The sequence below is a fragment of the Uncinocarpus reesii genome, genomic scaffold (assembly GCF_000003515.1).
Source record: "Uncinocarpus reesii 1704 scaffold_1 genomic scaffold, whole genome shotgun sequence".
Classification (NCBI taxonomy): Eukaryota; Fungi; Ascomycota; class Eurotiomycetes; order Onygenales; family Onygenaceae; genus Uncinocarpus; species Uncinocarpus reesii.
This window is the reverse complement of record NW_003052500.1, coordinates 1,305,011-1,327,560: the sequence shown is the minus strand read 5'-3', so window position 1 is coordinate 1,327,560 and position 22,550 is coordinate 1,305,011. Positions and strand designations below refer to the sequence as shown.

Genomic DNA, 22,550 nt, shown 5'->3' with positions numbered 1-22,550 from the left:
CCCTTTTGATGAACAGAGTTATTCACACATATGAAATACACCTGGGACAATCATTCAAACAATGGCTTCTAATTCTATTCTGCGCTATCAGTTGCGAACCTCTTTCGAGTCCGTACGGAGACACATCCGAGGAATGATGGCACCTCGTCTCTCCGCTCTGACGTTCCCTACAACTGGCTTTGATATCATTGACGCTTCTAAGAAAATCGAGGAAGAGACCCTTCCAGCTTACAAACCGGAAAGCTACTATCCAGCTCAGTTAGGGCAGATCCTCAAAGACAGATATCAAATTGTTGGGAAGCTAGGATACGGCGGCTCTTCGACTGTCTGGCTCTCTCGCGATTTAGCGTATGTTCTTTTCTCCCATTATTGAAATCTACTCTAATATTCTGAGCACTAGCGACTCTAAGCATGTTGTGTTGAAGCTATGTACAAACTCCACAAAACAGAACCGCGAGATTGAGGTCTATAAGCATCTAGAGACCGTTCGCATCGACGAACCCGGCAAATATATCTATCGAAAACTGTACGAATCTTTTGAAGTGGAAGGGCCCCATGGCACCCATATATGTTTGGTCCAACAGCCATTAGGGCTAAGCTTGACTCAAATACTTGATATTCGACCTGGACGAACTCTTAGCATTAATCAACTAAAACCTCCTTTTGCGACAAATCCTACTTGGTCTTGAATATCTCCATCTAGGGAATATAGTTCACGCAGGAAAGTCCCCAAGACAATACGCCTTTTTGTCACAAAAGATATTTTTGCTGACACTGAAGCAGATGTGCAATCTCGAAATATGCTACTTGATATTGACGATCCCAAGGTATTTTCAGTTTTCGAAGATGCTGAAACACAAGCACCAGCACCCAGGAAGTTCCTTGATGATCGAACGATCTATATGAGCCGGCGACTACTACGAACACCGCGTCTCCCAATGATAACTGATTTTGGCGAGGCTCGAATTACCAACGGGAAGGACAAACTCCCATGGGAAGATGTAATGCCTGAGGTCTACAGGGCGCCGGAAATTATCCTTGAAATGCCCTGGGATAATAAAATTGATATCTGGGGGATCGGAATGATGGTTTGTTCAACCCACACTCTTATGAAAAATTTCCTGCAACTGATTGACGTAGTTCTGGGACCTTGCCGTGGGACGAACTCTTTTCAAAGCTAGAAACGAGGAAAGGTTACTGGATGACTCGATTCACCTTGCAGAAATGATCGCGATTATGGGCCCTCCGCCAAAGGAGTTTTTGGAGCGAGGGAAGATGGGACGTTTCTGGTGGGACGAGAACGGTAGTTACCGCAAAGCATTTACCATGTTCTCTGGCATAGTTCTAACACGAATCTCTTTCTCCCAGGTAATTGGAGAGGTGCATCTCCTATTCCCGATGTCTCACTGGAGAAACTATCGGAGAAGATGTATGGCGGGGAAAGGGAAGGATTCCTCGCATTCCTTCGGCGGATTCTCCGGTGGTTGCCTGAAGAACGACCGACCGCCGAAGAGCTTGTTTTTGACCCCTGGTTAATGAAGGGCCTCTACGGTGAAGAAGAAATGTGATAGCGTTCGATTCATTTATACCAATTATTGTCGTGTTTGGAGTTGGGGATTTTTCGGGGCTGTACCATAGTTGGCGATATCCACTCAATTGTCTTTTACTTACTTGAAGCGCATCTTTCTTGACTACCTTATCACTTATATATCTGCGTAAAAGTACTAATGTTGATAGCGCTGATGTTCCGCATTCCGCCGATTGGTGTATTTGATCAACGGTTTCTTGGCGCAGGGGAGCGGAGCGGAAAACTTGGCAATGATCACTGAGCAATCCCGTGCCAATTGAATTATGTATCAAAAGGCGACAGGATCACCGGAGCTGATTGCATTGTATGGTAACTATGGGAAGTATAATTTTCGATTCATCAGGACCACTATTACCAACGGAACACGGTTTAGCCACGGAACAAGTTTCAACGCTTTCATTCAAAAAATGCATGGGGATCAGCCATCTCCTCAAAAACTCTGGCTCCTTCAATACGTGGCATCCAATCAACAGCGTCCTTTGTAAAAACCTCCAATCTGGGTTTCCAGGGCCTTTGGCCCTGATCGAGCGAGCCCAGGGTGACGGCGACAGGAGTATCCGGTAACAGTGACTCGACGAAGAGCGTGGAGCCGCAATTGGAGCAAAATTTGCGGCATAACGGTTCCCCGGAATTGGTGGTCTTATCTTGGAACGTTTTGAGACCGGAGGAGGATGAAGTAATGGTGAGTTGCTAGGAAAATGTGTTTAGTATGAAGCTCAGCTAACTAGCTAGGGAATATCAGGTTGTAACCCCAGTATCATCACGCACCTTTTTCCAAAACAATCCGTTGGACAAGAATGCAGCTCCACTGGTCTTCTTGCAATTCACACAGTGGCAATTCAGTGCACTAATTGGCTCGCCAGTCAGTTGATATTTAACACTGCCGCAGAGACAAGAGCCCGTTCGGACGCTCTCTTGGAGGCTGGGGTTTTCGGATGGCGTCGTTTGATCGGTCATATTTGCTCAAGTCCAAAGAGTGGTATCAATATAGAAATCCAGTAACCTCAAACTAGCCTGGATTACTCCGTATATGTTGAGCTTTGCGGACGGGAGAGTATTTACAGTAGTTAGTTTTTGCTGCGGCTGACACTCATGTCTCCGCACTGCATGGCTGGAAGAACAGCTCAGCCCTCCAGTATTACGTCACATCAGGCTTGAATCATTCCAACGCATGGCAACGATGCGCAACGTCCATCCGGGCGGCCAAGTTGCTCTGTGTTCCTCATTCTCTCGGACGATTCCACACGGAAGTTGTAGCCAAAAGTGGAGGGAGGGCGGGAGCTAGGCAATATTTAGTTAGCTGGCTTGGCACTTCTGATAGGTATTCTCCTGAGTCGAAAAACTCAGACTGAATGATATCAACATGGCAAAGACAAGTCAACAATATTCACCGCAGGCGTTCTCTTCCGTCCAGATAATTTGCTCCTCGTAGCAGCCATCTGCTAGTCAATCTGCCGATACGCATTCGCCTACCATGACGAGGACTTCGCTGAGAACTTACTAGCAAAGCGTGCTTTCTCCAACTTGTCCTTTCGTTTTCAGAAGGGCAAACACCTCGAGAAGCCAATACAAATGACTTTCACCGAGGGGAAAAAGCAGAAAAGCTAACGGAGAAGTCCGCTTGAGGATGCAAATTTCTCTTGGTGCTGCGTCACAAGTATTGGCCTCACAGACCCTTAGATCCTGAGGCTAGGTGCCTCTATGAAATGCCCGAATGGATTGCGCACGTCAACCAAGCTGTTGGCATGCGTGTGAGGGAGAAGAAGGTCAAAACTTTTCATTCATTCGGACAAGTCCCTAGCATACAGGCATCCCCCTTCAAAGCTGAACACGATTAGCATGACTATGATGTCAAAACACTCTTGCTGATATCCCTGGTATTTTTTGATTTTCCAATTTTCCGATGCTGTGCATTGTTCCTCATATTTAAAACGGATCCTAGCGGCAAAGGTTAACAATGCCTATGTGTGCCGGGGATCATACTACTTGCCTTACAAATTGATTGATTCACGCTCTTAATTCCCGGCAAGCCTTTCGCGCTCGGCGTTACGACAGTCCTTCTTGTGCATTGGCCAATGATGTGCCTGGCACTCAACGGAGCAGTACCTAAAAGGTGCCTTTATTAGCCTATTTCCTATGGGGGCCAAAGGATCAGAGAACAAGAAAACCTCATGGATTACTTACTGGATCATGTTGCATCTACTGCACCATTTCAAATCGTGGACGAAGCCACAAACCTCACAGCAAGGACCATCAGGAACAGCCATGGTTGGAAAACGCTCGCTGAAGATCTTGTCCACCAATGCGACGGCCTTTCGATCGCAGGAGCCGAGAGTGCGACAAATCGGGATGGCATAGACGAACCATCTACGCATGTCCATGAGACGTGGCATGCCTGACATGTACAGATGTCTGGAGATTTCTCCGCAGAATTGGCAATCCCAAGTCTGTGAGAACAAGACGATATTGTGGTACCTGTTGCGGATTCCGGCGAAATAGCGACCTGCGGGCTCCCAGTTGACGTTGCAAGACTCGAGTCTGCGTCCGATCATATCACGAGGAATATAGTCGAAATAATTGAATTCACGACCGTTGCCGCCGTTGACGCCAGGATGCTCAGGGGCACAGGTGATAGTAATGATAATGCGGACCCAGTTAAGGAACTGGGCTGGCATCTCTCCCTGAGACTGATTGGTTAAGGCAGCATGTGCTCCAGAGCCAAGTTCGCTTCCTGGCACCCCGGCTGCTGCATTGCCTGACAAGGTAAAGACAGCATTAAAAGCGCGTTGCGGCGGAGCATCCATTTGGAAACTATCACCACCCTTCAGAAGAGACAAATATGTTACAACAACGTTGTGAAGAACAAGGACAGGAAGACAACTTGATAACAAGCGATGAGAGACTGAGAGGAGCTTTGTTTTCGCTTGAGATGAAGGAGTTTGTGTGGGAGGGTTCTGTTGCTATATCAGGGCATATCCCGTGATTTCAGCCATTGTTCGCGCTAGTACTGGTTTGGTATCTTATGGTCAGTCCTGTATCTCTCCTTTGGCTGCTCTCTGTGATATCAAGGCATGAGGAGAGCTAGTGCTTGTGAAAGCGCAAGATATAGGGATGTTGGATTGGTTCTGGGTGTGGACACAGCTCCTGGATGTGCACTTTGGATGCTCCTCTCCATACTCTCTATAAGATGATTGCAATATATGCATCCTACTTTAGACCTCCTCTCTATGCAACTCCTTGAAGCAGCAGCAATTGCTCACTGCTGTTACTGCGTTGTCAGCAGGAATGGGCCTCTGCTCCCTTCTTTTGTTGATAAGCAAACTTCTACTCTACTCAATCGGATTTATTTATATTCCTATTAGTCTTAACTCTATCAGATATAGCTTCAGTCTTAACTTCTGTACTAAGCGTGATGGATGCAATTGGACCTTGAATCTTGAGGAAGTATCGGGAAATTCAGTCAAATGGCAGACGAACGGGGGTTCTACCATTTTGCTAGCTATTCTGGATGACCAAGGCCGCATGGATACCTATATGGGCAGTGTCTACAGGTACAATCCGCTCATTGCTAATTCAAATATTATATGTCAGGAGGGAGAAGACCAGTTGATATGTATTGCTGACAGTTCTTGTTTTCATTCAATGCAGGATTCATCTAAAAAACAACCCCAAAATATCTACTTGAATCGATACAAAGACCAGAGCTCCAGCGATCTAATATAAAACAAGCATGATGAGTCTCTTATCTTCTTCGCTTCTAAAATCAATCAAGAGAACCTAACAGCTCTATGCCAACTGAGGGGTAGCTAATCACAAAAGAAGTCTTTAGAGCAACGGGTTGGATTTATACTCCAACGACGCAGGTGGATTTGCCTCGTCCGCTTGCTCTTGTTGTGTTGCAGACTGTTGTATCGTCGTTGTAACCGCGGGTTGTTCCGCTGGCATCTCTGAAATATACTTCTCAGCTTCAAGGGCAGCGATACAGCCGGATCCTGGTGGGGGGGAAAAAACAAAAGCTGTCAGCAAGATATCCCATTGGAACCACCTTCCACTCTACAGTAGCACGTACCTGCGCTGGTAATGGCCTGCCTATATCTCTTGTCCTGCACATCTCCCGCAGCAAAGACACCCTCGACGTTCGTGTAGCTGGTTCCTGGCTTGGTCGCGATGTATCCCTCCGAATCAGTCTCGACCTGGCCCTTGATCAACCCAGTAGCAGGCTCATGGCCAACGGCGTAGAACAATCCGTTTGCGGGAAGAACTTCCTCGTTGCCCGTAACCACGTTCTTAATCTTCAAATGGGTCATCAAGCCCCTTGGTCCCGGTTCACCCTGGGCCTCCACGGCGACAGTGTTGAATTTCACCTCAACCTTTGGATGGTTCAACAACCGGGTCGCCATGGTCTTGCTGGCACGTAGTTTATCCTTGCGAACAAGCACAGTCACAGTGCTTCCGTATTTGGTCAAGAACATAGCCTCTTCCGCGGCGGAGTCTCCTCCACCGATGACGAATAGCGGCTTGTTGCGGAAAATCGGCACTGCGCCGTCACAGACAGCACACGCGCTGATGCCGTTTTGCCAGTACTTATCCTCACCGGGCAAATCCAACCGGCGCGCATTCGCACCAGTCGCAAGGATCAAGGCATCGGCAGTATGCGCGGGAGCATCCTCTGGTCCGTCAGACCATTCCTTCCACAATTTGAACGGACGGCAGGACAGATCAACCCGCGAGATGGTCTCCGTAATGATTTCTGTTCCGAATCGAACTGATTGTTCGCGCATTCTCGTCATGAGCTCCGTACCTCCCACGCCGGCGGGGAAACCGGGGAAGTTCTCGACATCCGTGGTGGTGGTCAATTGGCCTCCTGCGGCGGTGCCATTGGCCAACATGCCCTCGTACATCACGGGCTTGAGCTCCGCGCGAGAGAGATAGATCGCGGCGGTGTGGGCGGCGGGGCCGGAGCCGATGACTATAGAAGAGGGAGAAGAAAAAATCAGCACATGTTCACCACGGCAAAATTGCGCTTGCGGGGGATCTGCAACGCGGGCTTACTGATAACTTTGGAATGCGCCATTCTGCTTTGTAGATGTGCCTTGACGCTCAACGGCGTCGAGGGCTGTAGGGAAGCGGTGGCCGGACCCGGAGGGGTTGGTTTCTGATGAAGAGTAGCCGCAGCAGCAACTGAGAGCCCGACGGAGGAGCGGACGGAAGCAAGGGCGCGGCGGCGGAAGATTGAGGAAAACAGCTTGAAGGTATTGCGGAGATCCAGCGTCTCTTTTTGGCGACAAAAAAATGGTTATATATGCAAAATGGAGGGATGGGTCTGGATGCTTCTGGTGACCGTCTGGGATCAGTCTGGGGAGCTGAGGCTTACAAATTCGACATCAAACAACCACTCAAAAGAACTCCGTAAAAGCAAATTATCGACGTTTCGTGTTGATGCTTCGAGAGTCTGCAGATGCTACAGTAGCCTGGCGACTGAGTTGCTTGTCGATCGATTGCGAGGATCTTCTCCACAGTTGAATCATTTCCCTGACGCTTCAGACGCAAAACTAACCCAGGGCGCCAATGCAAAGCCGATATCACTGACCGCTGACCAGGGGTATACTCGTACATACATACATTAGTGCTCCAGCAGACGTGCTGGGGATTACTGGGATCTGAGATTGTAACACTGGACGCAAAACGGCTATCTGGCCGAAACAAACAGATTTTTCAACAAAAACAGAGAAGAAAAGAGAAGATGAATATCAATGCTCCATGCCAAAAGAAATCTGTGAAACAATCGTAGAGTCCAACTGGCTAATCCGTACGAGTTTCAGAAGATTCCAAACCGCTTTTTCTTCGGCCTGTACGCTTCCACGCTGCTGTATCCCTGTCCCACGCCGTCAGGGGAAGAAAATTGACCATGTTTCTCCTGCACCGGCGGGGTAGATGGCCTCGCAGCACCCTGGCCGGGTTGATCATCATACTTATCCTCACTGATCTCGTCTCCGGGCTGCGTGTTGGCTGGCTTCTTGCGCCTCAGCATCCACCACTTCCGTTTCTCAAGAGGAATGCTAGGCTCAAACTCGCCGTCGAATGATAACGCAGGTACCAGGACCCTGTACGGCGTTGTGATGCCAGCTGGGTCGCTGGGGCTTACTTCGCAGTTTAAGGTGATATCCAGGCCACCCTCAAGGTTAATGAAATGATGCATATCGTGCCCCCGTCTGAGCGCTTGCTTGAGATCCTTTGCACTCAAATCGGTGCGTCGTCGGATGAAATTCCCGGGCCGTGGTTCGGGTTCGTTTCCGTTAGGCTGTTGGGGAGGCTGTCCCGAGAGTGCTGGGAAATAACTATCCTGATGCTCTGAAGGCTGCTGCGAACCGTCGTGGCTGACGCTGCGCTGGTTGTATTCTGCTGTCTCTATAGATCTTGACGGCGGCGGTCCTCGCATAGAAAACCGTCGTGAGAGAGAGAATGACCGTCCCAGACCTCGGCTCTCGCCACGAGAGAGTGATAGAGACCGGACAAGGTTCCCCACTCTAGGGCCTTCTGGCGTGTCGGGCTCCGAAGGTGTGTGAACCGGTGTTGAACCTACACAGATGAATTATTTCGTGGTTAGACAACCAGCGCCTTCAAATATTATAAATGCAGTTTTTTTCCAATTGTGACATACCTGGAGCGTATTCCCGGATGCAACACCAATTCCTCCTTGGCAGGAGCCGTTTATTATTTCTCGGCTTCCCGTCGACATCATGGGTAAAGATTGGTCTCATGTCCTCGACTGTCTTCGTATCGACGATATGAACCTTGTTTCGCCGATTCAGTGCGTCACTCATAATTTCTGGCAGGGGTGCATTGACAATCGGTGACGAGACCACGTTTGGCATATATCTGTAATCTTTATCCTTTGGAATCTCAAGCTTTGGGTCTGTGTAAAACTGCCCCATTGCCGCCAAACTGGCATCACCTCTGCGAAGGGGTTAATTTGGTCCAAATCCATCAAATGCAACGGGCGATATACATACCCCAGAATCGTGATCCGAACAGACTTCTCTGCAGCTAGTTCCTGAAGGTCCTCAATCAACCACTTTCGTTCGAGCTTATGCAGCTTTGCTGTCCAATGGTCGTCTAAATGCCCGGCGCCGCTCCCAACTTTGTTCTCTGAGCTCCCAAACAACCCGACTTTGCTAAGTGATCTCATAGGGTCCATCACCTTGCTTGTCACGTTTTCAAGCCACGCCTACGAGATGCGGTTAGGGTTCAATCATCGAATGCAGCAAGCGCACACATACCATTCTCGGATAAGCGACCGGTATTGATATAAGGACGAGCAGATGTTTTGTCTCTCCTTTCACTATCTCCTGGTGGCAGCGATTCCAAATCAGGTCATAGGTGTCGTCGCTCAGGATATCGTACCTCTAGGGGCCTCGTTAGCAACAGTGATCAAGATAAGAGGGGAAACTGACGTACGGTGCGCTCAGTTCGACAGTCTACAGCTAAAAGTGCCGCCCGCCTACCCAAGTGCACGAAAACGCTTCTGCTTCTTTGGTGAATAAAGGGGCCTGGATTGGCACCCATAATCCAGCTGGGCTCCTCCGTCTGCGTTTCCTCCGGGACGCTCTGATGCTGAAAAAGCATATAGTACTTGAAAGCAATATTCCCCAGCCCAGAAAAGACCGGCGAATTCATAAACTCATCCGAATAAGATCCAAAACCGCCGATTATATCGTGATCATCCCACATGTTAACCATCGGTATCTGCGAACTGGCCATGCTAAATAGCCCCTGGGAGAACCACCGCAAATAATTGTTCAAATAGAAATCCTCGAGTTCGGCTTTGATGTCCAAGTTGAAAGGGTGCTCGTGCTTTTCATATTTGACTTTTAGGTCCAACCAGCTCTGAAAGTGCTGGGTTTCGAACGCTACGGTATCATTGTAGATTTGCGATCCTCCGCCGACCATAACGTGGAACGGTCGCGTCTGGTGGACGTTGAGCGCATCTCGCCATAACGGATCAGGTCCGCTGAACTTGTCCGTGTCCACGGCTTTATTGAAGCAATTGCCGCTGTGGAACATGACGTTCATCGTTTGTCCCTTTGCGGGCACCCAGAACCCTTGAGCAGAGCCTTGGTTGATGCGATAAGCTATGTGCGCCTGCTTGGTGCCCAGCTCAATCTCAAGATTGAAGCGCCAGAAAGTCACGTCTCTCGCTGGGTCGGCGTAGAGCCGAAATCCTGGGATTTCCTTGTATTTTCCGACAGACTCCCCGTCCAAGTCTCGAACCCTCGCGTCGGGTGACTTGTTCACCTGGGGACTAGTGGTATAATCTAATGGGCTAGGTGATTCTTCAAACAGCCCATCTTCGTCTTCGACGAAGGAGAGGTCTTGCGCCTCCTCGATATGATCCACCGGTTTGACATAGAGCAGTTTACCGTTTCTGGCTAGTTTGGTGAGCCCAGCAATCGGATCAACATACTCAGGAGCAAGATGCTCCCCGCGTTCTGGGCGAATCTCAGGTGGTGGAGGTGGAAGCAAATCTCTCGGTTGCGGAAAAAGGCGAATTATGGGCGGAACGCCATATGAAGAGGCAGAGTCTTTCGTGGCAATCATAATGCTTCCTCTCCAGATCTCCCTTTCGATGGGCCCTGCAGGACTATCAATCTTCTCGCGCTTCATTCCGGTGAATCGGAGTAATGGTCCACATCGCAAATAAAGAGCTGGCTCGAATTGGTTGTTTTCTATTTGGATTTAAGCAGTCAGCACCTCTTGTAGACCAACTGTTTAATCGCAAATCTCGGGCGCAGGGACTGGACTTACTCTTTATTTTGGGGGAAGGCTGTGGAATATGTTGCGATATGGACTGACTTCTCTTTCGCCTGCCCGAACCACCCCCTTCCCACCAAGCCTTTTGGGTATCGACGCGATTCAAATTAAAATCATCAGCAACCAACCTGCCGACCGTCGCCGTTTTCCATTCCTCGAGCGGCGGCGGAGTCGGCGGCGGAACAGCGAATGTCACAGAAAACCGCTTTTTACTTTCATGCCTTTTCCCTTCCGTCGTCGAGTCTAGGTCATCCGACTGGCCTTCATTACTAACGGTGGCCAGCCCTAGACCAACAGTATCGTCATTTGTAGCCCTGAGCGTTTCTATAGGTTTGTTGACGGGTACTGACCGGGTTTCTGAATTGATAGGTGCACTATCGTAAGCATTTGCTCTGCTGGTTGAAGGTACCATGTTTGGGCCGCCAGCATATTCCCTACCGTATTGGTCTTGATATTCTTTAGGCATAGGCTTTTGAAGTTTCCGGCTGTTGCTTCTTTGTACTGGAGCTTCAGGGCTAACTGGAGAAGCACTAGATTGAAAAGACTGCCGTCTTTGACCTTGTGCATTTCTGAATTGATTTGCTGATGGCTGTGCGGTTCTGTGCTCTGGCTCTGGTTCATATTCCTGTGCGGCAGCCATGAATTGGTTCACCCCTGCATCAAGCGAAAACTGGGGATTTTGTTCCGTTTCCACATCTACATCGGAGTTACTGGGTTCGCCCTGTTCAAATGCCCGATAATCGAATCCTTCGCGCTGTGCTGAGAACCGTCCAGGGGAGGGTTTCGTAGACTCTACCACGGCACTGTGCTGTAGACGTTCTCGCTGCTTTATACTTAAGCTCCTTGTAATTCCGGCTTCCTCAAGGGTGGATGGTTGAGTAACGGAGTTTCCTGCCTGATCATCCGCCCTGGACCTTGGAGTTTGACGCACATCCCGACTAACACGACGACTCTGACGTCCAGCTTTGGCTTCTCTCAGGAGCATCTCTGCCTCTTCCACTCTAGCCCGTTTCTCTTCCTTGCTAATATCCTTCAATGTCACTTCAAGTTTCTGCAAAGGAGATCGTGCCGGCGCCCAGTCGCGATCGCGCCTCTTCTGAGCATCTTTTTTCCGGGTGGTCTCTGAATTGGATCGACTGATGGGCGTGGTTGGTTCGCTCGGCTGGGTCTGTGAAATAGAATGTTCTGCGGAAGGAGACTGGTGTTTTTTACTAAGTGCTTGCTGCTCCGATAGTGATTGTGACCGTTGGGTAGGCGGGATAGCACCAGCTGCTGAGATCGAAGAAGAGCGCTGCATGTTTTCGGTTGGGCTAGATCGAGGAGGCTCCGGAAGTCTACGCTCAGGGGGTAGATGCCTTGCGCGCTCCGCAAAAGATCGGGCTTCACCAGACTGTTCCTGGGCGTGTGAGCGTCGAACCGAGTCGCCACGAATTATAGGAGCTTCAGGGCCAGGCGGTAGCGCGGAATAGTCATCATAATCCGCATCGGGTCGGGACTGGGTGGTTCTGGGATATAGCTTTCCGTTCGTAGGCATTGGCGCATGGGAGCCCGACCGAGGTCGTGAAGTTGTTGTTTGCCGGCGAGTCGACGACATTGTTCTCCGTTATCAGGGGATTCAAAACATAGGTATAGGAGTAATCTGCCTCAAGGTATTCCGCTAGTCGGTTAGGTCTCGAGAATTATTAGTCGCGGCCTCGTTTGATGGCACGGCGGAAGGAAAGTCGATCGCGTCGCCAGTAGTAGTAACTAGAACTTGAGAACAGGTTAATTTGCATCGTTGGGCAAGTCAGATGAAGTCAGTGATTTACCTTACATTTTGGGTGTAGCCGGCAACCTCATGCAGCGTGCCTTCAAACGACAATCGAGGCCGCCAGATGCTGCGTCTGGTCGCAATTGGGCTTGAGCGTCACCGAGTCCGATAAGCGCCGTTGCGCGATAAGAACGCGGCGAGGCCACGAGAAGCTCTCGAGGGCCGAAATCTGTGTCAACCCGGTCAATAGCTGAACCAGGCCCTTTTTGCCAGAGGTTTGGATGGGTTAGTTAGTTACTCGAGATATGCACGTTGTCGAGGACGATGCGGGTGTGTTCGCCGTTGGGTGGCTGGGGGTTTGCAAGCCAATTGCAGGACATCTCGCCCAACCAAGTCAGTCTTCATCCTGATCGCAAGCAGCTTGAACCCGTCTCTCTAACTAAGTGAAGGGCAAATCGCTCTCATAACATGGCGGCCTGGGGTTGTTTAAGCTACAATCGTCAAGACAACCAGGTACGACATATAACGGCCCGAGTGCGCCATGGCACAACGAACTCTGTTCGAAGACTGCGAGTAACCTCTTTCTTGCTCCTCTGAAACGAATTCCAGTTCAACTGAGCGCGTCAAGGACCATACTACTGGGTTCCATCCAAGAGGGAGGACTCCGCCGGTACAGATGATGTCCTCCCTAGACATCGTATTATCTATCGTTGCGTCCGGGCTACCTGCTACTCCAGATGCTCACTGCATTCCGGATCGTCGTTCTGAGACCTTGCAGAAACGGGGGAAAGCCGCTCTTCTATCTATACAGTGTAACCCGGAGAGGCAGCGTTTAAGGGCCGGCATATTCCCTCTACGAGTTGAAACTCTTCCAGTTTCCTTATGCTATCCCAGCAGGCCCAGCCGCCAATGCTCGAAGGCGAAGCAAAAGCCATCTGCCCAGTCGGGTAATGGAAGGTTTGTGCAAGTTCAAGTCCGATATTCTGCGTCTAGCTCAATCAACTTGTTGGCTATAACCGTCGTGTCGCAAGTTTTGTAAAAATAGCCATGGGACTTGTCCAGATTTATACGGGAACCAGCTCTCCAAGCCATGTTTGGCCCATGGCCTGCCTAGAACACAGGGACAGAATGACGCTGCCAATGATAACGATAATTTTACCACAGGACCTCGGGATTCCTCCAGCCTGAGACCTTCTAGAAATGAGTCTGGATGCCAGTTGAGCTTCTCTGCGACAGTGGCCTTACACGGAGCTTCAAACCGGATGAACCAGCATACGCAATCTGTAGAACTAGTCAACCATTCCAGAAGACACCTGGATCAATGGCTAAGCACAGCTGCTAACTATCGCACAATTGAACGTGCCGTAACTAGCTGCTGCTGACCATCACTGACTTGTAGCGGCTTCATCGACTGAAAGCCCAGGACCTCGCGGCATCCAGTCTTGCTCGACTCCGACTTGTAAACACCTCCAAACAAACGCTAGGCCCCGTTCCGCATGGATGATCTGCAAATTAGCTAGTTAGCAGCCTTCATGCGCTCCATCGCGCTCCTGCTGGCGGTCCAGAAGCGTCCTCGCAATCCCGCTTGGCGAAAAAGTCTTGACCAAAAGGTAACACCTGTCCAACAGGCGGCCTCCGCAGACAAGCGCAGAGACCAACAAGCCCCCAACGCCTACTGTTTCTTGAAGGAGGGATTTCCCGTCCACTTCTGTGTCATCGCCAGGCGCCCGGTTTGATCTTCCTTTTCGATGCATGGCCGGTGACGCTGCTGTGCTCGAAGAATCAACGGTTGAGGGGAGAGAAGGGTTCCATTACCATATCTCACGATCGCCACCACCCCAGCGGCTGTCCATGGAGTAACAGCGCCTCGCCTTTCTTCACAGATTACAAGTTGGCCGCTCTGAATGCTACCAAACTGCATCTGAACTCCTCCCCGCCTTCGACTAACGAAAATCCGGCCGCCGTATCCTTTCCTGCCTCTCCCTCCATCCCTTTGCGTTCATGGCAAGCCGGACTTGCATTACTCGATCTGTCTAACCACCCGGCGGCCTGAACGACATCGATAGCGGCCGCGACTGGCCTTGCCTACATTCTCGTTTCCCCCTGAACTATGAGGTTATTAAGTGTTGTCGGGTTCTCGTCGATCCTGTTCTCGCTATCCGCTGCCAGTTTATACCCTCGCGACCACGATGCGCGCGATTATATAGCTGTACACCTTCGTTCTTCGTTATCCCCCGACCGCGCAGCGCAGATACTAGGTGCGAGGCATGAAGGACAAATAGGAGAGTTAGAGGACCATCACACGTTCTCCTTCTCAAAGGGACGAGGAGATGAGATAGACAAATTATTGGAAGACTTGCAAGCAAGGCGGAAGAGAAAACGGCATCTTGATAAGAGGGAAGATGAAGAAGAGTTGAACGGCATTCTCTACTCTGAGAAGCTGATACCTAAACAACGACTACACAAACGCATACCCCCGCCTCCCGCGTCCTGGGCCAAGTCCCGATCGAAACGGAGTACGCAGTCTCGAGCCAAAGAAGCCGCTGTTGCAAGACAACAGGAAATTGCCGGAGAGCTGGTCATCAAAGATCCCATTTTCGTTAACCAGTGGCACCTTTTCAACACCGTACAACCTGGCCATGACTTGAACGTGACTGGGCTCTGGCTTGAAGGAATCACCGGCAATGGAACTATCACAGCAATCGTAGACGATGGCTTGGATATGTATAGCAATGATCTCAAAGACAACTACTTTGCCGAAGGCTCTTACGACTTCAACGACAAAGGCAAAGAGCCAAAGCCACGTCTATCCGATGACAAGCATGGGACCCGTTGCGCTGGGGAAGTGGCCGCTGTCAAAAACAACGTCTGCGGTGTTGGCGTGGCGTACAACGGAAAGGTTGCTGGGATTCGAATTCTGTCGAAACCTGTGACCGATGAGGATGAAGCTGCGGCCATCAACTACGGATTCCAGCAAAACCAAATCTACTCGTGCTCCTGGGGACCTGTGGACAGTGGTGCAACCATGGATGCTCCAGGTCTTCTCATACGTCGCGCGATGGTCAACGGAATTCAAAAAGGGCGAGACGGGAAAGGGTCACTGTTTGTCTTTGCTGCCGGGAATGGGGCTGGAAACGGAGACAACTGCAACTTCGACGGCTACACCAACAGCATCTACAGTATCACCGTTGGCGCGATTGACCGGGAAGACCAGCATCCGTACTACTCCGAGTCCTGTTCCGCCCAGCTCGTCGTGACCTACAGCAGCGGTGGCAACGATGCTATCTCTACGACCGACATTGGCCCGGATTCATGCTCCAACAAACACGGTGGTACCTCAGCGGCCGGACCTCTTGTCGTCGGAGTTGTTGCCCTCGCCCTGGGCGTACGACCCGAACTTACCTGGAGAGATATGCAGTATCTGATCGTCGAGACTGCCATTCCCGTCAATACGGATCAAGAAGGATGGCAGACAACCGCCATTGGGAAAAAGTTCAGCCATGATTTCGGATATGGGAAAGTTGATGCATATTCGATGGTCCAACTGGCAAAGACGTGGAAACTGGTCAAGCCTCAAGCCTGGCTCCATTCACCTTGGCTCAAGGTCCACAAGGACATTCCTCAAGGGCTCAAGGGACTGGCAAGCTCGTTTGAGATCACTGAAGAGATGTTGAAGAAGAATAACTTGGAGCGCATCGAACATGTGACCGTGACGATGAATGTCAACCATACACGACGTGGTGACTTGAGCGTGGAGCTCAGGAGTCCGACCGGTGTTGTCAGCCACCTCAGTGTAGCGAGAGACGGGGATACGGTGAATGCAGGCTACGTGGATTGGACATTTATGTCTGTTGCGCACTGGTAAGCAGGATATCCCATCAATCTCATCAGTCAACCAACTCGATGCTAAACTGTGTTTCTAGGGGAGAAACCGGCAAAGGAAAGTGGACTGTCATTGTCAAGGACATTACCATCAACGACTTTTCTGGACGCTTCCTTGACTGGCAACTCTCGCTCTGGGGCGAATCCATTGACGGCAAGATCCAGAAGCTCCATCCACTACCGGGGCCCCACGACCACGACCACGACACCAGCGAGCCCGCTCCAGAGGTCATGACCACCACCGTCGCTTCAACTGGCCCAAGCAAACCCTCGGCAACGGGGAAACCCACCAATCACCTCGACCGTCCCGTCAACGCCAAACCGTCCGCCTCGCCAACCAGCACCGCCGTGCCCAGCGGATCCGCAGCGGCGGCCGCAACACCAAGCACCTCAGGACTCACAGACAGTTTCCTGCCCTCGCCCTTCCCCACCTTTGGCGTGTCCAAACGCACACAAATCTGGATCTACGGCTCTATTGCTCTAATTTTCATCTTCTGCGTCACGTTGGGCGTTTACTTTTTGGTGCAGCGACACAAGCGCCTCCGCAACAATCCGCGCGACGACTACGAGTTTGAGATGGTGGCTGAGGATGAGGAAGGGTATCCGTTGAACGGAGCGGGCGTGGCGGGCGCGGGTGCGAAGAAGCAGTCGCAGCGGCGGCGCCGGGGAGGGGAGTTGTACGATGCGTTTGCTGGGGAGAGCGATGAGGAGATCTTTAGCGGCAGTGAGGATGGGGAGAAGCCCTACTATGACGACGAGGAGGATGGCGATGACGAAAGGGAGGACGATGGGCCCAAGTGGAGCGAGAAGTCGAGGGGAAGTGGAGAGCTCGGGTCTGGTTCCTGATGATTGTTCTTTTGGTTCGTTGGCTTTTTTTCTCTTTTCTTTCTGTTTTAATCTAGATGCTGCTGCTGCTGCTATACTGCGGACTCATAATATATAGAATAGGCGTTCTGAGCGTGTAGAATTGGAATACAAAGTGATATTGACCCTTGGCTTCAACCCACCTGACCGCCTCTCAACCCCTTGCCAAGACCCATAACTCGTTACATAAGCACAACCTCGGATGTCGGCAACACATTCTTCCAGTCCACCCGCCAAGGCCCACCCTCATTGGCCCAGCACTGCAATCCAGGCCCTGCGCTACCCCACACTCTCTCCGCCAAGAAGCGGCGGTAAGCGCCATGATGCCATGGCGGGCAAAAGTACGGGGTAAAAGAGACGACTTGGTCGCAAGTGAGACTCGTTGAGCTGCTGTTCCGTGTATCCTGTTGGGGGGGAGGGTTCCTGGGTTTGAGCTAAGCCAGCCGATTGCTGTTACGTATGTAGCAGGAAATCCCGCTGTTCGGTGTCGCTGGGCCTCTTTTTTCGCGGTTTCGGATATTTTTGGGGATTTGGATCACGGGACAGCCCCATTTGTTGACCTTGTACTGCATTTGGAAGGCGTGCCTGCAAGAGTATAAAGACAGCAGGACCGGCGGGGGTGAAGTCGCTTTTTGGCTCGTTTGTCTCGTTTGGTTGTCAATAAATAGTTAACAGGAACAGAAACAAGTGATCTCTCAGTCTTTCCGTCTCAACCTCTCACGCCGTTCTCTCTCTCTCTCTCTCTCTCTCTCTCAACCTTCTCAACCCTCTCACAAGCAATCACAATCTACCTCCTCAGTCTTCTCCGCAAGCAGCACACTCACACAAACTCGTCTCCAAAATGGCCAGACTCGACCTCTCCGCCAACCTCTCCTCCCAGCCGATCCCCATCATGCTCCGCATCAACGCGCTCACCTCCACCCCCATCCTCCTCAGCCCGAACGCTACATACGCCACCATCCTCGGCCAGCTTCAAAAGGAGGTTTACGCCCGCGCTCCCGAGATCACAGAGGGCTTCTCCTTCGATGGGCTGTACATTGAATGGGACCGCACTTCTGGCGCGAGCCTGACTTTTCCGCCCAGCTCGGCTTTGGACAGGGACAATCTTGTGGCGACCTTGGGCTTGTTGAAGGCCAGGCCGGGTCGCGATGTGCTGTGTTTGAAAGTCAGGGTTTCCACTCCGGATGTGAAGCTGCAGCTTGTGTAATTGGTTTCAGTGGGGTCGTTCCAATGGCGATGGATTTTTTCCGGCTTGCGCTGTATCTCTTGTCTCGAAGGGCGAAACCTTTTTTACTTCTCGCAGGGCGGCATTGAACTGGAGTTGAATGAAAACACAAAAAAAGCGATAGGAGTCGGTCTCGAGTGGCGTTTTTGATATTTTCGATTCGATCAACGCGTCTTTTCCGGCGATACACCACGGTCACCAAAGTCACCTCGTTCACCACTTTTAGCGGATCGCCATCTTCGTTCTTATTTCACCGACACGAGGAAGCATCTGGAGGATTATCGGGGTCGCAATGGGTATCTCAATGGATGATGGATGTTCTTTGACACAATAGTATCTTTTAATCAAATTTCTTCCACGGTGCAGTGGCATCATGCAATCCTTTCTGTGTTTGACCAACAAGTAGAGCCAACTCCTTTATCAACATCTGGAATAACAAACATTGATGATCTTGTTGGTGCTGGGATAACTACATTGGGCGCTAGCAAGCAGTGACGCACTCCGCCCACAAACCACGTGAATTCCCGCATTAGGTCATCAGCCTGAAAGCTGTCTTCGCGCTTGACCTGCTCTCTATGCACTTGTGATGGTGATTGAGGATCTTGCAGTTGCTGCTCATTGCTGTCGTGATTGAAGGTAAACTACATGATAGATTTGTTCTCCATTGACGCCGCCCCTGGAAGTTGAGATCGCCCACTATCGTGACTGCCTAGGCTCCTAGATCCGTCGTGCGCCTGCCCTGCTGCCAGTGGTGAAGCCCGTCTGTGCGATGGACCACAATGATTTCGACACCGTGTCGTGGAGGAATGACACTGAGAGTGAAGCCTCCGGCCCTGCGGCTATGCACACCGACACCGAAGACACCGAGCCTTCGACTCATGATATCAATGGCAAGCGGCGGATGAGCTCGGCAAGCGAAGAGCAGCTCCCGCCCACGCACGATGATATGGGAGATTTTTCGAGCCTTGACGGCGTGCTGGAGTGCTCTGTGGGCTCGCCGCTGAAGGAAAACGATGGCACGAAGGATGCCTATGTGTCCTACCTTGTTACTACCCACGTTGGTCTTTCCTGGCATATCTACTGGCATTTCCATCCGTGTGATGAGGGTTGTTGATCCTGACGTTTGTGAGATGGCATAGACTGATTTCAAATCCTTCCAACAACCCGAGTTCTCTGTTCGACGGCGCTTTACGGATTTCTACTACCTGTATAAGACACTCTACAGAGAGTACCCAGCATGTGCCGTCCCCCCGCTGCCGGACAAGCACAAGATGGAATACGTTCGGGGAGACAGGTTCGGTCCCGACTTCACCCATCGCCGAGCGTGGTCGCTGCATCGTTTCATCAAACGCCTTACACTGCACCCGGTCCTCCGGCGCGCTCCGGTTTTGGTGGTGTTCCTTGAGTCGCCGGATTGGAATGCGCACATGAGAATGCGACCTTCGCGGGCTTCCACTAGCGGATCGGATGGTGGGCCAACAGGCATCTTCGACAATTTCGCAGACACGTTTGTCAACGCATTCACCAAAGTTCATAAACCGGATAAGCGGTTCATTGAGGTCAAAGAAAAGGCGGACAAGCTCGATGAAGACTTGAACCATGTTGAGAAGGTGGTTGCTCGCGTTGCGAGGCGGGAGAATGATTTGGAAACCGATTACAGTGACCTTGCGATGCAGTTCCGGAAACTTGTCGCATTGGAACCTGACCTTGAAGTTCCTTTGCAAATATTTGCGGCTTCGATAGAAGAGACCACCAGGGGGATCAAGTCATTGAAGGACCACACTGATCAGAATTACCTTGGCAGCCTTCGTGATATGGAGGCATACATAGTCTCTCTGAAGACGCTCTTGAAGACCCGAGAACAAAAGCAGCTTGATTTTGAAGCTCTGGTCGACTACCGCAACAAGGCCGTTTCGGATCGGGATAATCTGGCTAATAATCCTGCTTCATATCATGCTACTAACCCCCTCACAAGTAATCCTGCGTCTTTCATTCGCTCCAAGATGGAAGACATGCGAGGTGTCGACCACGAGCAATCCCGTCGAGAACGGGTGCGAAAGCTGGAACTTCGCATTGACGAACTCACCCGTGAGGTTGAAAGCGCAAAGACCACGTCGGAGATGTTTGACGAAGAAGTGGTCCGGGAAATCGCCGACTTTGAGCGCATCAAAGCCGTTGAGTTCCGGGACACTTTGGGCGCGATGGCAGAGAAGCATGTCGAGTTCTACCAGGGCGTGCTCGCGACTTGGGAAAGATTCATTGTCGAGATGGAAGATGGCGAAGAGGAGAGCGCGCACCAAAGAGAGAATCAAAGGCCACCGAATGAAGTGTCATGAGGGCGAGGCAGTCAGGGGAGCCCTCCGGATAAATAGTACCTAATACTGGACTGTTTTCTTGTATGATTTACAAATTGAGCCATGGTGTTAACTGTGAGCAGCTAGTTATCTGCTTTATTTTTTGGGGCCTGGTACGAATTTTATGCCTTAAAAACATCTATCTAATAATCATTCCATACTTGTTCTGGCAGAATGTCCTGATAATCTGTATGTCGGATTTACCGAGTGGTTAGAGCTCTGGCCAAGGAGTGGTGCTCTGACAGAAAGCTTCCAAAGAACTTCTTCCCTCACACAACACACTCTCTCTGCAGCGCCCACCATGCGGCTACTTTTCCGTCCAAAATTAACATCTTACATCTGTCCCTCATGTAGGCAGGGTCTGCTCGGGAAGAAGAGGTTCGCCTCCACTTCCGCCGCGTCCCAATTGCCGGAAATCTATGATATCGTCTGCGTGGGAGGCGGACCGGCCGGACTCGCGCTTCTCGCAGCTTTGAGTAGGATACCTATCTTCAATCTCCCTTTTAATTATTCCTTTCTTGAATATGTAGCTAATCGAGTACCCCTTTTCGATTAGGATCCTCGCCCATCACGTCGAAGCTAAAAGTTGCCCTCGTCGAAAGCCAGGATATCAAAAGAGCGCGGGATTGGAAGCTTGATTCCAGCCAATTCTCCAACCGCGTGAGCAGCTTGACCCCTTCATCGGTATCCTTTCTCCAAAACATCGGCGCCTGGCAGCATGTCGACACCTCGCGCGTTCAGCCCTACCAGGAGATGGAGGTGTGGGACGGCGCCAACGGGTCGCGCATCTCGTTTGACTGGTCCTCGAATCTGCTCCCGGGCGGCTCATCCCAGACCATCGCGACGATGACGGAGAATGCGAATTTGATCAAGGGGCTACTGTCTCGGATCGAGTCGTTGGGCGATGAAGTGTCGGTTTTCTCGTCGACGACTGTGGCTGCGATCGAGAACGGGGTGGACCATGTGGATGGGCCGGATCTGTCTGCGTGGCCGGTGCTCTCGCTCTCGCCGGCTGCATCGACGATGACGGGGGAGCGGGGTGCGTTGCCGAAGATTGCTGCGCGGCTGCTGGTTGGGGCGGATGGGATTAATAGTCCGGTTCGATCGTTTGCGGGTATATCTACGGATGGATGGGATTACAATCGACACGGCGTGGTGGCTACGCTGGAATTGTCACCGGCAGGTTCCTCGTCTCTGTCGAAACCTGTTACCGCCTACCAACGATTCCTCCCCGGTATTGGCGGCCCGATTGCCATGCTCCCTCTTCCTGGGGACTATGCGACGCTGGTATGGTCGACAACGGTGCAAAATGCCGCATATCTAAAGTCTCTTGACCCGGAAGCGTTCACGGCCATGGTCAACGCCGCGTTTCGCCTGTCCATGACGGACCTAAAATACATGTTCACACTCCCTTCATCCACCTCAGATGCATCCAATCAACATGGCGAGGAATTGTCCTGGCGCTTAAACCATACTGCTCCCGAATCATCACTCCCGCCCACAGTCGGCGGCGTGCACCCACGGACCATCGCCTCTTTCCCCCTCCGACACCGCCACGCTTCGACCTATATATCTCCACGAATCGCCCTCGTCGGGGATGCGGCGCACGTTATCCACCCGCTTGGCGGGCTGGGACTGAACCTAGGCATCGCCGACGTAGCGTCCCTTCACGGCACCATTGAATACGCCGTGCTGCACGGCATGGATGTCGGCGACCTCCTAAGTCTGGAGCGGTATGCCTCTGAGCGATGGATCCCGAACGCGAAGATCGGCGCCGGGTGCGATTTTCTTCATAAGCTGTATAATGTTCCTGGAAACGGACCGGTGGCGTGGGCGAGAGGGTTTGGCTTGGATACGGTGAATCGGTTTCCGGCTGTCAAGGACCTGTTGATGAAGGTTGCTTCTGGCTCTTGAAAAGGGCGGTTGTAAAACGCCTGGATCTCGTGGGTTTTTCTTGTATCATATCATCGGGACGGTGTAAATGTAGCCACAAGGCTCATGATGAGGTTATACAGCTTGTAAGAGCATCAAGGCTCAGTCTATTTGTGGTATATATATCACCCTAGCATCCTTGGG

General features: G+C 51.2%; 9 protein-coding genes across 9 annotated transcripts; 5 read left to right on the top strand and 4 right to left on the bottom strand.

The window, feature by feature from the left end:
- Positions 1 to 136: 136 nt before the first annotated feature.
- On the top strand, positions 137 to 1,568 carry UREG_00633 (uncharacterized protein; the record flags this gene model as incomplete). The annotated part of the gene is made up of 5 exons (XM_002541073.1): positions 137 to 348; positions 401 to 570; positions 784 to 1,088; positions 1,141 to 1,303; positions 1,369 to 1,568. The coding sequence occupies 5 exons, from the start codon at positions 137 to 139 to the stop codon at positions 1,566 to 1,568; spliced, it is 1,050 nt and encodes a 349-aa protein (XP_002541119.1).
- A 416-nt stretch (positions 1,569 to 1,984) lies between these two features.
- UREG_00632 (uncharacterized protein) lies at positions 1,985 to 2,545 on the bottom strand (the record flags this gene model as incomplete). The annotated part of the gene is made up of 2 exons (XM_002541072.1): positions 1,985 to 2,278; positions 2,357 to 2,545. The coding sequence occupies 2 exons, from the start codon at positions 2,543 to 2,545 to the stop codon at positions 1,985 to 1,987; spliced, it is 483 nt and encodes a 160-aa protein (XP_002541118.1).
- Positions 2,546 to 3,603: 1,058 nt separating this feature from the next.
- Positions 3,604 to 4,392, bottom strand: UREG_00631 (uncharacterized protein; the record flags this gene model as incomplete). The annotated part of the gene is made up of 2 exons (XM_002541071.1): positions 3,604 to 3,694; positions 3,773 to 4,392. The coding sequence occupies 2 exons, from the start codon at positions 4,390 to 4,392 to the stop codon at positions 3,604 to 3,606; spliced, it is 711 nt and encodes a 236-aa protein (XP_002541117.1).
- A 1,021-nt stretch (positions 4,393 to 5,413) lies between these two features.
- UREG_00630 (thioredoxin reductase) lies at positions 5,414 to 6,489 on the bottom strand (the record flags this gene model as incomplete). The annotated part of the gene is made up of 2 exons (XM_002541070.1): positions 5,414 to 5,535; positions 5,658 to 6,489. 2 exons carry the CDS (start codon positions 6,487 to 6,489, stop codon positions 5,414 to 5,416), a joined length of 954 nt encoding a protein of 317 aa, XP_002541116.1.
- Positions 6,490 to 7,406: 917 nt separating this feature from the next.
- UREG_00629 (uncharacterized protein) lies at positions 7,407 to 11,993 on the bottom strand (the record flags this gene model as incomplete). Its single annotated transcript, XM_002541069.1, has 6 exons — positions 7,407 to 8,167; positions 8,250 to 8,545; positions 8,602 to 8,816; positions 8,869 to 8,994; positions 9,047 to 10,314; positions 10,394 to 11,993. The coding sequence occupies 6 exons, from the start codon at positions 11,991 to 11,993 to the stop codon at positions 7,407 to 7,409; spliced, it is 4,266 nt and encodes a 1,421-aa protein (XP_002541115.1).
- Positions 11,994 to 14,259: 2,266 nt separating this feature from the next.
- On the top strand, positions 14,260 to 16,877 carry UREG_00628 (uncharacterized protein; the record flags this gene model as incomplete). The annotated part of the gene is made up of 2 exons (XM_002541068.1): positions 14,260 to 16,010; positions 16,073 to 16,877. The coding sequence occupies 2 exons, from the start codon at positions 14,260 to 14,262 to the stop codon at positions 16,875 to 16,877; spliced, it is 2,556 nt and encodes an 851-aa protein (XP_002541114.1).
- An 859-nt stretch (positions 16,878 to 17,736) lies between these two features.
- UREG_00627 (uncharacterized protein) lies at positions 17,737 to 18,102 on the top strand (the record flags this gene model as incomplete). The annotated part of the gene is made up of 1 exon (XM_002541067.1): positions 17,737 to 18,102. One exon carries the CDS (start codon positions 17,737 to 17,739, stop codon positions 18,100 to 18,102), a length of 366 nt encoding a protein of 121 aa, XP_002541113.1.
- A 787-nt stretch (positions 18,103 to 18,889) lies between these two features.
- On the top strand, positions 18,890 to 20,456 carry UREG_00626 (uncharacterized protein; the record flags this gene model as incomplete). Its single annotated transcript, XM_002541066.1, has 2 exons — positions 18,890 to 19,177; positions 19,260 to 20,456. 2 exons carry the CDS (start codon positions 18,890 to 18,892, stop codon positions 20,454 to 20,456), a joined length of 1,485 nt encoding a protein of 494 aa, XP_002541112.1.
- A 771-nt stretch (positions 20,457 to 21,227) lies between these two features.
- UREG_00625 (uncharacterized protein) lies at positions 21,228 to 22,388 on the top strand (the record flags this gene model as incomplete). The annotated part of the gene is made up of 1 exon (XM_002541065.1): positions 21,228 to 22,388. One exon carries the CDS (start codon positions 21,228 to 21,230, stop codon positions 22,386 to 22,388), a length of 1,161 nt encoding a protein of 386 aa, XP_002541111.1.
- Positions 22,389 to 22,550: the final 162 nt, after the last annotated feature.